General features: G+C 36.9%; 1 protein-coding gene across 1 annotated transcript in view; it reads left to right on the forward strand.

Annotated features, from left to right (window-relative positions):
* Nucleotides 1-18,329, forward strand: part of EYS (eyes shut homolog) — an 875,293-nt gene that overhangs the window by 789,668 nt on the left and 67,296 nt on the right. The window contains exon 41 of the mRNA XM_074581469.1: nucleotides 14,383-14,555. Within this exon, the coding sequence (XP_074437570.1) occupies nucleotides 14,383-14,555 (173 nt within the window). The remainder of the gene's footprint in view (nucleotides 1-14,382; nucleotides 14,556-18,329) is intronic.

Below are 18,329 nucleotides of genomic sequence, written 5' to 3' on the forward strand. Positions count from 1 at the left end.
TTTCTGCCAGAAAAGATTTTGTGCACTGCAAAATCTTGGAGGACTGGAGCCAGCTTCTTACAACTGCAACACAAATTGCTCTTACCCTGCTTTTTTCACAATTACAATGCAGATTGAATCCCAGTGAAGATATTCCATGTTCAGTGCATTAGCAGAAACCTCTGCCACAGGTCCCTTTCCCACAAATACCACCGTGACGCGAGTTTTATTGCTGTTTGACAAATTAAAAGATCATGAATATCAACACATTTTAAAACAGTTTAGTCACTCATCTCTTTGACACCTTTAAAAAGAAATGGTAGTGTAGGTACGAAAGTAAATTGAGATTATAAAGGAATTTGCTCATCATATAATAGAAAATACTGATTAATTCTAATTGTTGATTCTACATTTTAAATCGATCAGTAGAAAAATGGTTAATAAATGTTTATAATCAACTATGGTTTTTATCAGTTAAAGATCTGTTAAAGCCTTTGTCTCATAGATGATACAATGTCAAACTGATGTAAAATTTATGTCATTGATTATTATATTCCATATTTACACAGATAACATATAAAATGTTCCAAGTGAATGTTAAAAAAGTCAGGATTTCACAAATCAAATTTAAAAAATTAAAGTGAAAGCAATGGAAAACTATACCTGTTTTTGACAACAATATATCGTTTACTAATTTTCTACCCCCGAATGCACCTCAATTTAGTACAGAGGTTTTATACAGCAGAGAATATAATTCAGTCATAGCTGTTGTTTTACTCTTTTTTTTTTCTTTTTTGCAATGAGGAGAAGCACATGCATCAGAGAATTCATCTGTTTTACCGGTTTCTGTAGTTGTAAAGTGGTTTCATGGAGATCTTTGTTTGCATTAAAGCATCTGCCACTGTGCTGAAGATTACCATCCTCACAAAAACAGTTATCTGGTTCAGACACAAGCTGAACATTCACACTATGGCCTGACTCTTCAACACACCAAAAACTATTGTGTTGGAAATTCAGTCACAAGTAGGAGTTTCAAGAGAAACATATTCTTTGATATGAAAGCTATTTTGTTAGTGGGGGACCTCAACTCCAGGGAACTGCCTTCCAGTCCTGAAGCTCTTAAAAAGGCTTTACAAAGCACTTCAGAAAATGGAATCAGTTAACAAAGAAATTGTTCTCCTTTAAGTAACAGTTGTATAATCATTTAGCTAGTACAGATGGCATTTGTATTTTTAATTTTTATACCTGTAAAATAAAAATGTTACTTCAGATTCTGTCAACTTCTCATGATTGTAGGGTGATTTATGGTACAGGTCTCTCCAACCTTCGGACTCCAGGCCCTGTTCTAGGTTAGTCTTTCAGTACCCAAGCCTCTCAGAATCTTTCTGTGAGCATTTTTCACCTTCTCTTCAGAAGTGAAGAACTTTGCAGCCAGCAATGCAAGAGTGAAAGAGTCTGTTGCTCTGTACCAGGAATAATTAGCAGGGGACCTGCCCCTGCCTTTGATCAGACACACAACAGAAATAGGGAGAACTGAGGTTCTAGTTCGTACTTCAGGGTTACTTTTTCTTTTTGTCAGTAAATTTCTAATATTAAAGCATAAGCAGTCAGAAGTAGAGAATGGGATTCCAGTTTGCCTTCTTCCGTCTGAGCACACTAAAATTACATTTCTGATTCTAACTATGCCTCTTTGTGTTACAGTGTGTGAAAAGCTGTGACTTTTCAAGAGCACCACAAATTTCAGTAGAGCTGTCCTGATTTAGCCAACTGAACCTAGAAGCCTGGGAAAACTCGAAGTACCTACTGTCATTACCAAATCACTGTGTACCCACAAGCAGGATGTTTAACTCCCTTCCCCAGCCTATTAACTGAGCTGGTGGAATAGTCAATTGTGCTTACTAGCTCTAACGTGCATTTCACTTATAGGAGTATTGATATCAAAGGAAGAAATTTCTGCATTAATATTGCAGCCAATATGGATTTGGTAACTGTGCTAATTAAAAGTTGAATAAAGAAAGTAAACAGGAAGGGTTAAAACGTATTCTTTCCTCTGGCTGCATTAGCCCTCTGTGTTATTTTTTCCATGATTTTTTTTTAAGGCACTCTCAATTCCATTATGTGGTGACTTCAAAACAAATGTGTGACCACAAGGCATCACAGTTCATTCCGTGCTTGTTTCTATGGATATACAGAGGTCATGCTTATAAAGAAAAATAAAGAGATACTACGTTTTAGAAAAGGCACAACTAAGATAGTTTTCAAGAAGATAGAATGAGAAGTAATATCAATACATGCTAGTAAACTGAATAAAAGCTCTGCTTTCCTTGAAGGATTAGCAGTCAGGATGAAACATCCCATGTTTTCACTGCAGGTGGTAAGGGTGCTAATTTATTAAAGCTAAGTTGTATATGTCTAACTCTGCTTCCATGATCTCCTCATTCTGCTGTGTGGACATAGCCTTGAACCTTTATCGCAAAAATATTGATAGACCTTACTGAATCAATGGGGTAGAAGTCTTTCTGTCAGAAGAGTACACTGTATGTTAGAGACTGAAGCACCTCCCATTCCACTCAGCAGCAAACAGCCGTATCTGTAAAATATTCAGATGTTAGAGTGAGATAGTGTAAAAACAGATTGTTATTAGCAATTGTTCCAGTACTTTCATTTTACATGGACAGACGTCATACTGATGGACACTGCAATATAAAAAATGTTCAGAAGACACGAAGAAGCTCATTTACATTCCAAGGTAAATACTGTCACACATCTCGCTAAACCTTAGTTATAGACACCTTATATCCAGAAAACAATGTAAAATCCTATGTCTGCTTTTTCCAGAAAACTACTCTAAACACTGCTATGATTAAATCTAAGTTCATTTGTAAGTTCAGGTGTCTGATTTAAAAGAATGGCTTATTTCCATTCCTCTGAAGTTTGCAAGATAAGATAGCCTGTAGAGCCAGGCTGACAGAATAACTTCCTGTTACTCTTCTGAATAAATGTAAAGAAATGGATCAGCATCATGATATCACGGAAGAGGATCTGACTCGTTTTTCTGAAGGAAGTCTGGAAGCAAATAACAGTACTGCTAATGGTGCTGTCATGCAGTGGTTTTTCTCTAACATAAATTCTCCTGTAATTTACTTTTTCAAGATAGTCATTTACCTTTTGCTGCAAATAAGTCAGACTGCCTGGTTTGTCTGACCTCTTGAGTGCAAGCTAGAGAGACTAATCTCATCGCATTTTAAGTTAGGTCTGTTTGAGAAAATGGTACACAAATGCCGTTTTGTACCAATTATAAAGGTGAGCTGCAAAACGGACTTTTTCTGTTGAATTATGCATTAGTTAAGCCTGGTGTGTCACCCAACTATGCTAGTACTCAACAATGGAAAAACTCTAACAGTTACAGTTCTTGCACATTTGAAAAACGCTATCAATCATTTTTATGGCATTTGATTTCACAGTTTTTAGGGCACCTTATATCCTTCATAAGTCATAGCCTTCATCCAGGAATGTGTGAAATTCAGAGCTGAGGCAGCAATCAAAGTAAAAGGTCAACCTACACGACAGAACAACTCAACCTATTGATAAAGATGATATTGTAAAAAAAAAATTGAAAGCACACAGTGATTGCTAACTTTTGACTTCAGTCAGTGTTGTCAGTAGTTCTAGGACTCACCAATTCTCTTGCACTTCTCATGTTCAAATAGTTGTGCAAGCTTAAGCAATTAGTCTTCAAAAAAGGTTTGTGCAGTCTCCTATATGTTATCTTTAATTTGCAGTAGGAGAAAGATGTAGACAGGTCAAGATTTGGTCCTTCAAATGCGCTTATGTTCCTAACTGCTTTTTGTTTTCAGTTTTTATGACTTACCTTTGATGTCTTTTAAAGAAATAGCTTAGTCAGAATTAATTGTAGATATTCAGATAGAGCCATGGGCAATGGGGATCTATGAAGTTTTCCTTAAACTCCTACAGTTCAGTTCATGCATAAACAGAAATCCTATGCTGCAGTGATTTCTTATTGGTTCTGAGGGCTGGTGGCACCCCAAAGAAAGGTTGCACAAGAAGTCAGTTCTGTGGCTTTCTTCTCCTTTCTTATTCCTGACAGTAGAGGAAGATGCCTGAATTGAAGTGAGGAAGTAAGTGAATCTCAAAGAAATGGGAAGAAAAAGACAGACAGAGGATAGACATTTTGTTTTAGAAGTCAAAAAAATGCTAGTTTGTTGTAGTGGGAAGTCTTTATACTACATTCAACATGAGAGTGAAATGCCTGATGATAGCCAATTTTACTATTCTTCTTCTAACAATCACAGAGATCTAAGATGCTTAGATTTGTGAGGGTTTTTTTTTCCTGGATTTCAGGAGTGGTCTGTGTTGCTTTTGCAGCAGCACACACTCCATGCTTCCAATGTAATTAGATATATCTCCAGTGATGAAGCACCACTGTTGGACTAAGATAAGAATTAGCTCTAGACTTTATCTCCCAGTATATGTGAGGTGATTCCTGAAAATTGGTGTCCTTCAAACTTCACCCACCAATTCAGTTGCATCATGTGAGTGATGATGTTCTAGTCTGAGGGCAGTACAAAGCTCTGAGAACTTCCCAAAATCTTATTTCAGTTCTCTAGGAGTTACCTATATTAGAGTTAGAGCTCTTGTCAGTCAAAGAAACCACAGATTGAAAAGGCACAGAAGTGTGAATTACCTTCTGAGGCAGAGAAATTATCTTGGTCATTGATAAGGAAATTTACGTTATTTAGTTTGTGCCAACCAGAGAATTTCAGCTAATCTACCACCTTGTGTACGCACTAAATTTGTAGAAAATACGGTAAGTGCAATTGCTCATATTGTTTGTATATCACCTCAAGTTTTATAATAGGTTGAGATTCAGGTGTTAATAGAAATAAACTTAGCCTACAACATACTTAGAATTTAGTATTTGAGAGGCTACAGCCTCCTATGCTGTATATATAGCCATTAATGTCATCTGCCCAGGAGCTTGAAAAAACATTTTCTATAGGCAAATGGCTTTTAGTTATATCAAGTTAATTCTTTCAAAGAACGTGTAAAAGTTCTGTCCTGCAGTGTCCTGCACTGTGATCTTTATTGATCACTGCCGTCTTTACTGATTAGGTCAATGGTGCATTTTTAGTATGTTATTTACACCATGACATGGCACAAGAAAAGTACATTTTAAAATATATATTGGTTTATGTTACTATTTAATCATATTAGCTGTAATGCATAGGCAGAAGCAACACAGGGCTACATTTCATTAGCCATTGTGCAAACACAAAGGATATCTGTCCACAAATGTTTACTGCTTCAAGGCATGATTTGTAAGGAGGAATATTATCTTCTCCTGTGACAGCTTAAAGAATCAGAAAAAACCAACAAGCTTCCAAGGCCCATGGGTAGACAACAAATACAATTTAAAAATGAGAAACTATGTGCAATCTTTGAATAGGTGAAGTAGAGAGAAATGATTTTCTCATGAGTGCTAAAATATTGTTGTAAAACTATGGCTCATATTTATCCCCTTCTGTGAAAAAGCATTATCATAGTACCTGCTCTGTCCCAGTTAAAACTTCTTGTGGGTCTGTTAGCTGTCCAGGGAAAAGCAGAGTGCATGCCTGTGCACCCAGTTTTATGTTTTCATTAAGAAATGAACAAGCAAGGTACAAATTTTCTTTTGGCAATCACTGAGAAAAATAGGGTTAAGACATAATGTGTAAAGATGGACCCTCTGAGAAAGGTTCAATTCAGATTCTCCTCCATGAAATTCTTTCATTTGGAATTTATCTCTTGTGGCGTTTGTACGATTGTTAGAAAAGTGAGTATCCAGAGTGAATGGTAAAGATTATATCAGTTCAAAGCAGCTATGGTTTACCTTGTCTGATTACAATGATGTCAGGTTTTCATAGAATATTTTGTAATTGCTGTTTTTATTCATAGCTTAGGATGTATTTCATTTTACATATTTTATAAACATTAATGTTTCTATGTAAATATTACACTGTCTTACACGCATATGGTAAAATGATTTCCATTTTGTTGAGCTAGAAGCAGAAAGTTCAGAGCCTGAGTTGAAACTAGAAGGACCTGAGACAGTACCTAGGATTGAAAAGAAGGCTGTGCATTTGAATTAACAGGAGGTACTGGGAAGTAATTGTGTGAACAGAGCAAATCACTGTAGGGAAGATGATGATGTCCTGAAGGTTCAAAGCCCTTTTATGTGAGTTCATAGAGATTTCTGGCTTCCGGCCCTCTACGTAAACTAGGCTTACAAGAAAGTACTGATGATCAACTCCTTATGATGAAGGTTGTTTTTAAAATACAAAGGGTAATGGGTGCTAAATAAATACAAAGGAAATGCTGAGCCACTGATAATTAGAGTTGCAAATGAGTAGAACTAGTGACAATGCAATGAAGAAATGGTTATGAAAACTTCTTTCCATAAGTTGAATTCAGAATGGGATAGGAAGAGTTTGCATCTATGAAAGTTTAAAATACTAAATACATAAAAAATCTGTTTTACAAACAGAAAAAAAAAATATTAGGAAGAAACTGAGAAAGAGAGGAAAGTATAATGAACACTTAGATTTACGTAAACTTTCTCTTTCCACAGCAGACAGTTCTGGATTTAGCCTACAGTCAGTAGAGTTCAAAATTATTATGTTGTGAATTCAAAGTAAATGCTGTTATTTTACAAACTATTCAAGGTTTTGTTCCTCAATTTTGTTGTTATCCATCTCCTGGATACATGGTGGGGTGACTCGCACAACTAGAGAGCTTCAATGGATGGCTATAAACTCTTCAGAAGGGATAGGCAAGGAAGGAGAGGTGGTGGGGTAGCCCTGTGTGTTAGGGAGTATCTGGAGTTGACTGGAACTTGTCAATAGTGATGAGTGTCGAGAGTTTATGGGTAAGAATCAGGGGAAAACCCAACAAGGCAGATATCATGGTGGGAGCCTGTTATAGACGACCCAACCAGGATGAAGAGACAGATGAAATATTCTATAAGCAGCTGGGATAAGTCTCATGATCACTAGCCCTTGTTCTCATGGGGGATTTCTACTTACCAGATGTCTGCTGGAAATACGATACATCAAAGAGGAAACAGTCTAGGAGTTTCCTGGATTGTGTGGAAGATAACTTCTTAACACAGTTGGTGAGGGAGCCAACTAGGGAAAGTGCCCGACTGGACCTTTTTTTGTGAACACAGAAGCACTTGTGGATGATGTGATGGTTGAAAGCCATCTTGGGTATAGCGATAATGAAATGATAGACTTTTCAATTCCCAGAGAATTAAGGAGGAGGGCTAGCAGAACTGCCACCTTGGCTTCCAGAGAGCAGACTTCAGCCTGTTCAGGAGCCTGGTTGACAGCATTCCTTGGGAGGTAGTCCTGAAGGCCAAAGGAAGGCTGGACATTCTTCCAGAAGGAAATCTGAAAGGTGCAGAAGTAGGCCATCCCTGTGTGCCAAAACATGAGCCAGCAGGGAAGAAGACCGGCCTGGCTGAACAGAGACCTTTGGCTGGAGCTCAGGAAAAAAGAGTTTATGACCTTTGCAGAAATGGGCAGGCAACTCAGAGGGACTACAAGGATGTCGTAAGGTTATGGAGGAAGGAAATTAGAAGGGCAAAAGCCAACTACATCTGGCTACTGCCATAAAAGACAATAAAAGATGTTTCTATAAATACATTAAAAACAAAAGGAAGGCTAAAGAGAATCTCCACTCTTTATTGGACATTGAGGTGCTGGAGCATGTCCAAAGAAGAGCAATGAAGCTACTGAAGGGTCTGGGGCAGAAGTCTTATGAGGAGCGGCTGAGGGAGCTGGGGTTGTTTAGCCTGGGGAAAAGGAGTCTGAAGGGAGACCTTATCGCTCTCTACAACTACCTGAAAGGAGGGTGTAGCAAGGGGTGTGTCAGTCCCATCTTCCAAGTAACAACAGATAGGAGAAGAGGAAATAGCCTCAAGTTGCACCAGGAGAGGTTTAGGATGGATATTAGGAAAAATTTCTTCACTGAAAGGGTTATCAAGCATTGGAACAGGCTGCCCAGGGAAGTAGTTGAGTCACCATCCCTGGAGGTATTTAAAAGACGTGGCACTTAGGGACATGGTTTAGTGGTGGACTTGACAGTGTTAGGTTGATGGTTGGACTTGATGATCTTAAAGATCTTTTGCAATCTAAATGACTCTATGATTCTGTGGTTCCTCATCATCAGTGTAGCTACCTACAGTTGCTCTGTGAGGAGACTGAAATCTGTGAGATTTGAAATCTTGGAAATTGCTAAATTACATAGTTCTGCAACCTATAAATTCATCTAACATTGAAGTAAGTAATGTTTTTGTGCTAAATGATTGTTACAAAATTCTAACAGAAATGAGTAACAGTATGAATGTATCATTAATGACAACAGTGCAGCAAGCCACATGCTGCCCACCTGTGATCAGTGTTACTGCTTTGTATATGGTACTCACCAGTCCTGCTGCAAGTAGCAGATACATTGAAGCAAAGGCTGTTTAGGGCTCTAGGGGCTGCTGGGAGCAATTGGAAACTTTCTGTCATAAGGATTTATGAGAGATTTTTCCAAAGACAACAAGAGTTAGGCAGCATATGATTTCAGTGAGAGGAGGAGATCTGGCTTCTGCATTATGCTGTTGAAAATGTTTATGTGCTTTGCCAGCCATCTTCCATAAAGTGCTAATTTTTTATTATCCAAATCATAGCCTTTCAACTTTTTCAGAACATTCTTTTCATTTTTATAAATACACTTTAGCAAACAATAACATTTGTTTACTATTTTTCCCATACTACACAAGGAAAGAGAAAATGTAGATTTAACTGAGAAGACTGAGGAGTTTGGGGAAAGGAGTAGTGTCAGAACTAATTAGAGCCCTCGCAGTGGACCCAGCCTGACAGGACATTATTTCTCTTCTAGATGCGTCCAGGGAATGGATTGTTGCCCACAACAATTGTTCTCACCAACCATTGCTTGCTGTACTTTTTCCTGAGGGATCTTTTACCATTCACCATTAAGTGTTAGGTGTTCAGAAGTGCTTGATACCACAGTTGTGTATCCTCTTGTGTTGCAGGAATGGTAATAATTGTCACATTACAGGACAGGACTTTTTATGCATCATATTAGTTAATGGATGTGTATCCTTCATGATGGGGAATCACCTGTATATTCACCATCTGAGTGGAAAATGGGGGTTAAAGAGGCTTTATAAAAGACTCCAGAAGACGCTTCATGATCCTGAGAAGTTAGATAGTACCGTGTGAGATATTTGCATGATTACATTTTAAAATAAATTTTGACAATCCTAAATTCCCCAAAATAATGACATCTTTGAAGGTCTGAAATAGATATTCTGCCAATAAGCAAGAGCTCTTCCTCGTTCATCATTTTGATAAACCCAATTCTGTCCTTCCCAAGTCAAAACTAACTCAAGCACAACTCCAGTGAACTTCCTAAGGTTTAGATATTGTTTCAGGAGTGGATTCTTGTTCAAGGAAACTCATATACATATGCTTAATGATAAGATTGAACAGATGCTCATTGTTGTGTGACTGCGATGGATCAAGCATCTATTTAATTATATTTCTTAGTTGGGTCCTATAAATTAATTTTCTGTTTGAGATGAACCATTTTGTACACAATGGTCTTTTTATTGTCTGTTGGCAGCAGGTAAGCGAGGTGCTGGCACCTCCTTGTCACTCCTGTTCTTTTTGAATTGGAATTGGAACCTTCCTACTTCAATACTTCTAACCTGGATCAGAGTTTTGGAAGTATTGCTAAAATGTGAGCTCCTGTTTAGTCTGTGCTAGAACCACAGACTCTGATTATAACTCTGAGTATAAGCATGCCTCAAAGAAAATTTAAAGTAAAAGCTTTTTTCCATGAGTGCACCCAACCAATCTAGAAATATTTTTCCTAGGAGTTTTCAAAACCAATTTAGTTCACAAGTGATTTAGACTTGGTTTAAAGAGAGCCTGTCAGTGGTTATTTATATAAAGAGAAGCAGTTTAGAAAGTGCTTTCAGTGAAAGGAAAGGAAATTTGAAGTGAATAACCAGAGCTTGTGGAATAATAATTCCTGATAGAGGAAAAAAGGATTCAAAACAGTAAAGCTAACAAAAGCAGTCAGATCTAGAGAAGGTACCGTAATTGAGGAAACCTGGGTGAAAGTACTAAAGCAGCAGGAAAGCTGAATTGATTTTTTGGAGCTGTATAATACAAGGAAAGATTGGCAGATATATTATATACTAGAAAAATGCCTGCTGTGCGCAAGGAAGAAATGCCTCTTTTATATATTGTCCTTTGATATTTTTAAGATTATTGATGAGATAAGGTTATCCTTCTATCTGCAATGAGTTTCTGTGGATTTGGCTGTTACACAAAGCTTTCAAAGGAAGATCCTAATCATCTTTACATTATCCTGATATTTTCTAGAAAGAGATGTAATGAGTCTTTGCATGAAGTGTAATTCAACTTAAAAGTTTAAACTGATGAAGTATGATGCTCCTTTCAGTTTCCAGTAATTTTAAACCAACTGGCACCAGAAATAAATAATAGTAACAAATTTAAAAGAAACTGAATTACTGAATAGTACTGAATGTACTATTTATTAACTGAAGAAGCTTGGGAAACTGTTCCCTCCAACTTCCATAGTTTTATCCCAGATATTATAGTGAGAGCACTAAAAGAACTTGCATCATTAAATATTGAACCCACTGTGACATAGGTTTTTTACATTCTCAGCTTAGCACTGTCATGATTAAAGGGTGTTGAGTGCTCTTCCTTTGAGGGAAGCCCACTTGCATATGACTACACAAATGGCAAGTACAGCGCTTTCAGTGGGAGTCACAGAGCACAGCATTCCCACTTTAGAGATGGAAAAAGCACAGGCTTATAGAAAATTATACTATGCTTTGCAGAACCACAGCACTGTATCACTAAAGTACAAATGTCATCTATGACCCATTGTACTGAGGGATTTTAATCTTTTCTTTTAAAAACAGAATTAGCTTAAAAGTCAAAAACTGTGCTTAAATATGGCAGTGACTGTCTTGTTAACGTGTTATGATGCAGTCTACTCTGTATTGTGCAATATCTAAAAAAAAAAAAAGTTATCCAAACCTCTGTTGGCATCCCAAAGGTGTCAATCTTACACAAAACTTTGATTTCATTAAATCAGGTCATTGGTGTAGTGCTGATTCAAGAAGTATTTGTATTATTGAATTACCAATATGATGTCATACCATGCAAATGATTCTTGATGATTTTCTTTCCAATCTAATGTCTAGAGCAAAGATCAAAAGAATATTTTAACATGGGAAATGGTAACGAAAAGTGTATCCCTTACCATTTCAGAGGAGGATTATGAGAATGTCAGAGAACAGTTCATCTTCCCTACACTTTTCTCCTCATATATCATAAGGCTGGTGACCTGACGTGGTGATACTCTAGGACTATTGTTCTTGTCTCGTCCACTCCTTTTCTACACTATTTCTGTCTTCTCCCATTTTCTCTTACTGTTTTTGACATTCTTCCTTCATATGATTCTGCCTGGTTAGGTTTTCTTCTCTATCTACTTCTGGAGTTTGTCAGTACCCCAGTTTAAAATCTGGAGCCTTTTTTAATATGTACCATAGCTGCCTGATTTTCTTTTGATGGCTTATAAATCTGCATACATATAAGCAGATAATGTAGTTCCGTGGGAGTAGATTTACCGGGCAAATTGATTAGTGCTGAGGACCCAACATGCCATTATTCATGTTTCATGTTTTTACTTACGCTAGACCTGGTCTGGCCCCATGGACTGGGTGCCCATTAACAGCTGGAGTACCTGAAGTGTGAGACAATCTTCTGGTGCAGTTTTGTCTGAAAGAAATTGAGTTCATGTACTCTTGAGACCACTCCACAATGTGAACCAAGGCATTTCAACTGGAAACAGCAAGGAAGTTTATTTCAAAACCATGCCCTGGATCTGAACTCAAGCACTAATATAGACTTATAACACATTTCAGCAAAACATTCCAAATTTGTTTCTGATTTTACAGCCTCAAAATTCTGGTATTTTCCTTGTTTCTTTCACACATTATTCACTTTCTTCAGCTCATGTATGTAGTTATCCAGTAACTTTTTCTTAGAGCCATTCACAGGTGTACAGCATAGGCAAAAGATATTACCATTCTATTTGCTATCGCCTTTCATTTGCTTCTTGCATTTATAAAGGATAGCAGGATACCATGAAATTGTGAAGTCCACTTGGGAGGAGAGAAGTCCCTGGTCATTCAAGCATTTATGTGTTTCTTGCAGCTGAGATTAATTCAGCAGAATATGGGAGACCTTGTCCTCCTCTTAACCAAGTACAGTGACAGACTGCTTTGAGAGAGAATAATAAGTCATTTGGGACTTTGTATTTCAGTATACTAATTCTTGTCAATTGCCTGTGTTATTTTTTCTGTGCAGTTAGCTGTTATATTTTCAAGCTTTGTATTATTTTGTAGAACATTTCAAAAACTGTTTTCTTTGCCTTATCGGGAATCACTCTTCTTTGTTATTAGCATGTTATGCCATCAATAGTGAAGTGTTAGAACATTGCTTATCTTGATAACAGTAAACTCCTCACAATTTGTTATGAGACCTGTTATTTTTAATCTTCTTCAAAATAGCAAAAGTAAAGCTATAAAAAGAAATGACCAATGTTGACATATACAGCTCAATAGAAGAATGTATGAAAATTGTTTTTTTAAAGGTGAAGACTAAAGTCTCTGTATTTTGGCAGTCAGCAGCAATGATGTGTCTTCTGTTCTATAAACAAACAGAAACACATTTGATATAACTAGTTTCAGAGATCACCACCATCAATTGTAGATTTACAGGAAGAATTCAGTTTATTATTGCTTTTTTAATTAGCTGAACTGTGTAATGCTGATATTAAAACTGTTGAAGACAGGCTTCTTGATGCTGCACAAACAAAAGCAATCCAGTATCTCATTTACATTCCTCTCCTGGTGTCTGCAGCAGATCTATAAATAGAATAGGCTACACACAGAAATTTATTATTGCAGCTGATAGCAATTTTCTTTTGCAAAGGTGTCTGGAGGCATTATTCATGAGATTCATTCTGGTAGACTCTCCAGCTGAGATTCTCGCTCCCCGGAACTGCGGGTGGTCAGTTTAGAAACACACTAATCAACTGCTATGCACAAAGACTGTCACAAGACCTACTTATTTCCTTCTATTAAAAAATACAGGAGTTCTCTCAGCTCCAGATTATTTCCTCTAACCTGATTGCCTGGATATTATAAGCAGTGAGCAGATTTTTAGAAATCACATGTATTTGACATTTTATCACTGAACATTCTAATGATTATGCCATTATCTGAAAAAACATAACGGATGTGGTTTGATACAGCTCACATCATGTCTTCTGCATTCATACCCACAGGCACATGTGACCTTATCAAATATAAGACAGACATGTTTCTGTTCAATACCAAGGACGTGTAGTTATCATATGAACTGACCTATCTAGCTGTCATCTAATTTCAGTCATAAAAAAAGGGGAAGATCAAATAAGACCTTTAATGAAATTATATTTATAATAAGTGGTAGATGGGAATATCTTACGCTCCTGCTTTTCCTATCTGATTTTGGTTTTCCTACCATATCTGTCATTGTGCTATCTTTCTATACTAAAAAAAAGATAATTCATATAAACAGAATATGCACATTTTTAAACGTTTGTTTTTATCACCCCTCAAGAATTATTACAATTTATTTTTTCCCTTGCCTATTCTAATATTCTTTCTATGACTGAGGATATAAGATATCTGAAAGTAGAAATATTACCTGTTTATTCTGGTTCAATTTCAGTGTAATCACTACTGTAAGTATTCATATTTCAGTTTTTCTTTACATCCTACTGTGTTGTTACAAGCTATATGTAATACCTGAATGTCAAATTGATGTTTCCATTTGCAAAGTAAACTAGTAACTTTACTTTTTTTTTTCACTTTCTTTTTTTTTCAGATATATTAGAAGAGCTGTTTTTCTGTAGCAGTTATTTTGACTATGTTATGAAAGCAGCAGCAGAATTAACTAGTGAGACATTAGAGAAGTCACGTATTTTACCATGAAAGGAAAGATGAATTAAAATATAACATTAAGCCCAAAAGAACCTGTCAGTTCAAGTTACTGATAGAGCATTCTGGCATCTCTAATGCCAGGTATGCAAGCGAAAAAAAAAGAGTAAAAACATCAGACATATATTACAACCATAAGTCAAATGTGACTGATTTTCTGTAAGTCTAAAACTCATCTTGTTTTTTCAAGTGCATTTCGGTACTTATACATATTTTTTTTGTTTTTAATTTAAATTTGTCAGTGATGCAGAAAATTGGTTTTGTGAATGCCCTAAACTGTACTCTGGAAAACTCTGCCAGTTTGCAACTTGTGATGAAAATCCATGTGGAAATGGTGCTACATGTTTTCCAAAGTCCAGGCGAGATGCTGTTTGCCTTTGTCCATACGGAAGATCTGGCATCCTCTGCAGTGATGGTAAGAACCATATTCTTCATGCATTGGTCATAGTTTCTGTCATTCATAGAAGCTGTGGTAAGAAACAAGTCAAATGCTTTAAAGGCAAAACACTGAAAGTGACCACCACCCCACCTACAAACATAGCCCAGAATCCAGCCACAAGCCAAGAATGTCTGAGCTGAGCACCCTCCCTGCTTGATGTTTCATAAAAGTGTCGGCCAAAGAAAGGAAGACAGATGGATCAAAGAAGTTGAGAGTACACAAGCTAGGGAATACCAGGTAGTGTCTGATTTTTTAGTAATTCACCTGGAGAAAAGCTGAGACAGAGATCTGACTGAGAGCCCCTTTGGAGAAATAAATTTATCCTGTAGTTGGTTTTTTCCTCTACTTAGGGAAACATTACTTCGTACATTTTGTAAATAAAAGGAGTGTATAAACAATACTTTCTGGATTGTAAAAATATCACCAGGTGTTAAAATTTGGTTCATTTCTGAGGTCAAAAAGAGGAACAAATTAAAATTTACCAAGTGCTTTGCTATGAAACAGGAAACAGGATGAAGGGAAATTAATAAAGCTAAGTAAATAGGTCATTTTGACTAATATTATCAAATGAAGGGCATTTATTCCTCAAGCATTGATTATAATGATTGTTCTAGGTCAGAAATTCCTGTGTGTGAACATCCAAGGTATTCTTTTCCCCTAACACTCAATGCAGCAGGCAGTAATGATTGAAAAATCTGCATATAGAAAATAATCACTGGTTCTGAGCTGATTCAGCAGTGCATATGAAGTGCCTTTTAAAATAAATATTAGCAATGTTAAGGTTGCATCAAAGTCTGCCTTGCCTCTTTCTTCACGTTATATGCATATTTACCTCTTATTTAAAATTTCAATTTCCAAGATTTTCAGTAGATGAGCACTTATGTTTTATCCATGTTTTCATCTAACCCTGATAATTGATAGCCAATAGCAAATATGTAGGCAAGTGTATGAAACAAGTATGATACTTCCTTGATAATCTTTCTTAACTTGCAGCAGCACAAGACATGGGGGCTTCATGTGCTAGGGTTGCTATCTATGATAGACTTCTTCCATGCACTTCTCTGATTTGTCTTTGAGTCCATGTAAACTTGATATATGGCATCCTGTGGCAAAGAGCTCCAGAGCTTAAGTATACAGCTTGTGCAAAAGTACTTTCATTTGTTTGCTTACATGCGCCGATTGCTAAGCTTCTGTGTTAGAATGGATATTTCAGAGTTGATCTGTGTTTTATGAATGTTTCCCTGTTCACCTTCTCCATGCTTCTCCTGATTTTATATATATCCTTATTATAACCCTCCCAAAATTATTTCTGAATAGTCCAAGTTGATTCAGTCATTTCTGGGGCACCAGCCGTGTTGTATCTTCAGTCATCCAGGATGCCTTTCTTTGTTCCTGCCCAGTTCCACTGCATCCTCTTTAAAATTAAGGTCCAGAGCTGACCACACTATTCAAGATGTGATAATAGCGCTGCTTTATATACTCATGTTTGACATTTCTCTGGTTTACTCTCTGTCCTTTTCTTAACCATTTCTTCCGTTTTATTTCCTTTTATGAGTACACTGATGTTTTCATGAAACTGCCTATTAAAACTCCTAACACCGCTCTCTTTGAATGCTGATGTCTAGTTCAGAGCCCACCATTCTGTATCTAAGGCTAGGACTGTTTCTGTAATCTACTTCAATTTACATCTGTCAACACTGAGTATCATCTAACTCTTTTTCTGTGTAGTTGTTCAGTGAGGCTCTTCCACAACTCTTTGTAATTACCTGTCTCTAAATTGAGAGTCTGAGTAAAAATTGAGAGAGTCTAAATTGAGAGAAAGTACATAAATTTGTTAGCTTGATTAGACTACAGAGGCTTTGAAAGCACTGAAAGAATGGAATTTTGTTGAGTGCAAAGGGAAAACTCTGTCTGGATCATTACTGTAAGCAAGCAACATGGGGAAGAATACCCAGCTTCGTAGGACAGTTTATAAATCTAGGGTCAATAATCCCACAACATAAAAAACTTTTAAAATACCAAAAAATATTTTATTGAACTGTGTCTTAAGAGTTTAGAAGGAATAGAAATAAACTGAGCACAGACAGAAGACTTGTTAAGCTGGGCTTTGCATTGAAGCAAAATGTGCTTCAAAAGGCCGTTTTATCACATTTCCTAAAACTGAACAGAGGGGAGAAACAGAGCCACAATGCAGCGAAGGCTGGGTGCAGCCTTAGGGATAGCCCTAGCAGCATCAAAGACATACGTTTGGTGAGGTATTCGAAAATAACGATACATTGCCTAATGACCATGGTAGAACAATATAAATTATATTAGAAACAGAAGAAAAATTTAGTTGTTTACTATATAAAAAAATGAGTGGCCCAGATAATAAACTTACTAGAAAGAAATGGTCCGTAAAATCTAAAGTCTGGGTGGACACATTTTTGAGGAATCATCTCCCATTTAAGATATACCTCATACTGTCTGTACTATTAAGATTAGTAACCAAGTGCATGCTACTTTGTGTCTGAAGCAATGAATAAATTCTTGTTTCTCCTAAATTATTATCAAATAATAGTTGATCTTCATCAACAAGAAATGTGCAAGATCTTACTGTGATTACTTGATAAAATTAATATAGCAAGTGTACCAAAAAGAACTGCAGATTTCATGCCAGCATTGCTGCTCCTACCAATAGAGATTATTTACAAAAGACAAAGTAAGATAAATAAAGGTGTGGACAGAGCCACAAATGAGCCCACTGCTACAGGTTTCACCCATATCAGAGCTCCAGTTGCCATCTGTTAAGAGTTGGAAGTCACACTAAGAACAACATTGATCTCTACAAATAGGTAAGAAAAAGTCATAATAAAACTATTGTCACTATTAAATGGGAAAAAAAAAATCCCAAACCAAACCACTTAGCACGACAAGTTAAAAATACATCATTTTATGGGGAATGCACGACATTCTAGAAGTGAGAAAACTACAGGGCTACCGTAAATATGACAAACGAGGACAAATTTAAGGACAGACAGTAACTTCTGTGAAACTAACCTATATAAATATGGAAAAGGAGACTAACTCCTGGGACTAACAAGGACTTTTCTTCCATTTCTGAAGCAGACGGAGCATATTGCAGTCTAAGCAGGCTGGGAACAGTTGCTCTGAGTTTATCTTAGTTACATTATGCTTGTTTCAGACATCAAGAAAAGCTTCCAAAAAGCTTGTACATTTTTCCAAATATATATAGTAAAATGCATTATCTCTCACTACACATCTTTCCTTGCTTTTATCACTAGATGACCGTGTTATTATGACTGCAAGTTGACCATTATATATTGAAATATAGAATCATAGAATCATAGCGTCATGCCTGTCTCACAAGAAGCTACACAGTTAAGGCATAATGGGACAATGGGGACAGGGGATTATAATATAAGTTAGAAGGGAGGGCAGGCTGCACTGATCAGGCAAAGGACACGGCCAGACAAGCGGACTGACTAGCCAGCTATTTACATGGGACTGGCCCTTTTTGTCCCTTTATCCCTCTGTTTTTCCACACTTGTTCCTCCCCAAATCACCTAATTCCCTCCTCCCCACCTCTGATTCCTCCTTTAAACATCCCATAAGTCCTGTGCTATTCCAGAATGCTCTTCACCTGCATCCTGTAATGTGTCCCATACCCCATGGCAGTTACAACCCTCTCTGTGAAAGGTGCTCCAGCCAACGTTGACTCATTGTGATGGGTGTCACATCTGGACACTA

The sequence above is a fragment of the Larus michahellis genome, chromosome 3, assembly GCF_964199755.1.
Source record: "Larus michahellis chromosome 3, bLarMic1.1, whole genome shotgun sequence".
Classification (NCBI taxonomy): Eukaryota; Metazoa; Chordata; class Aves; order Charadriiformes; family Laridae; genus Larus; species Larus michahellis.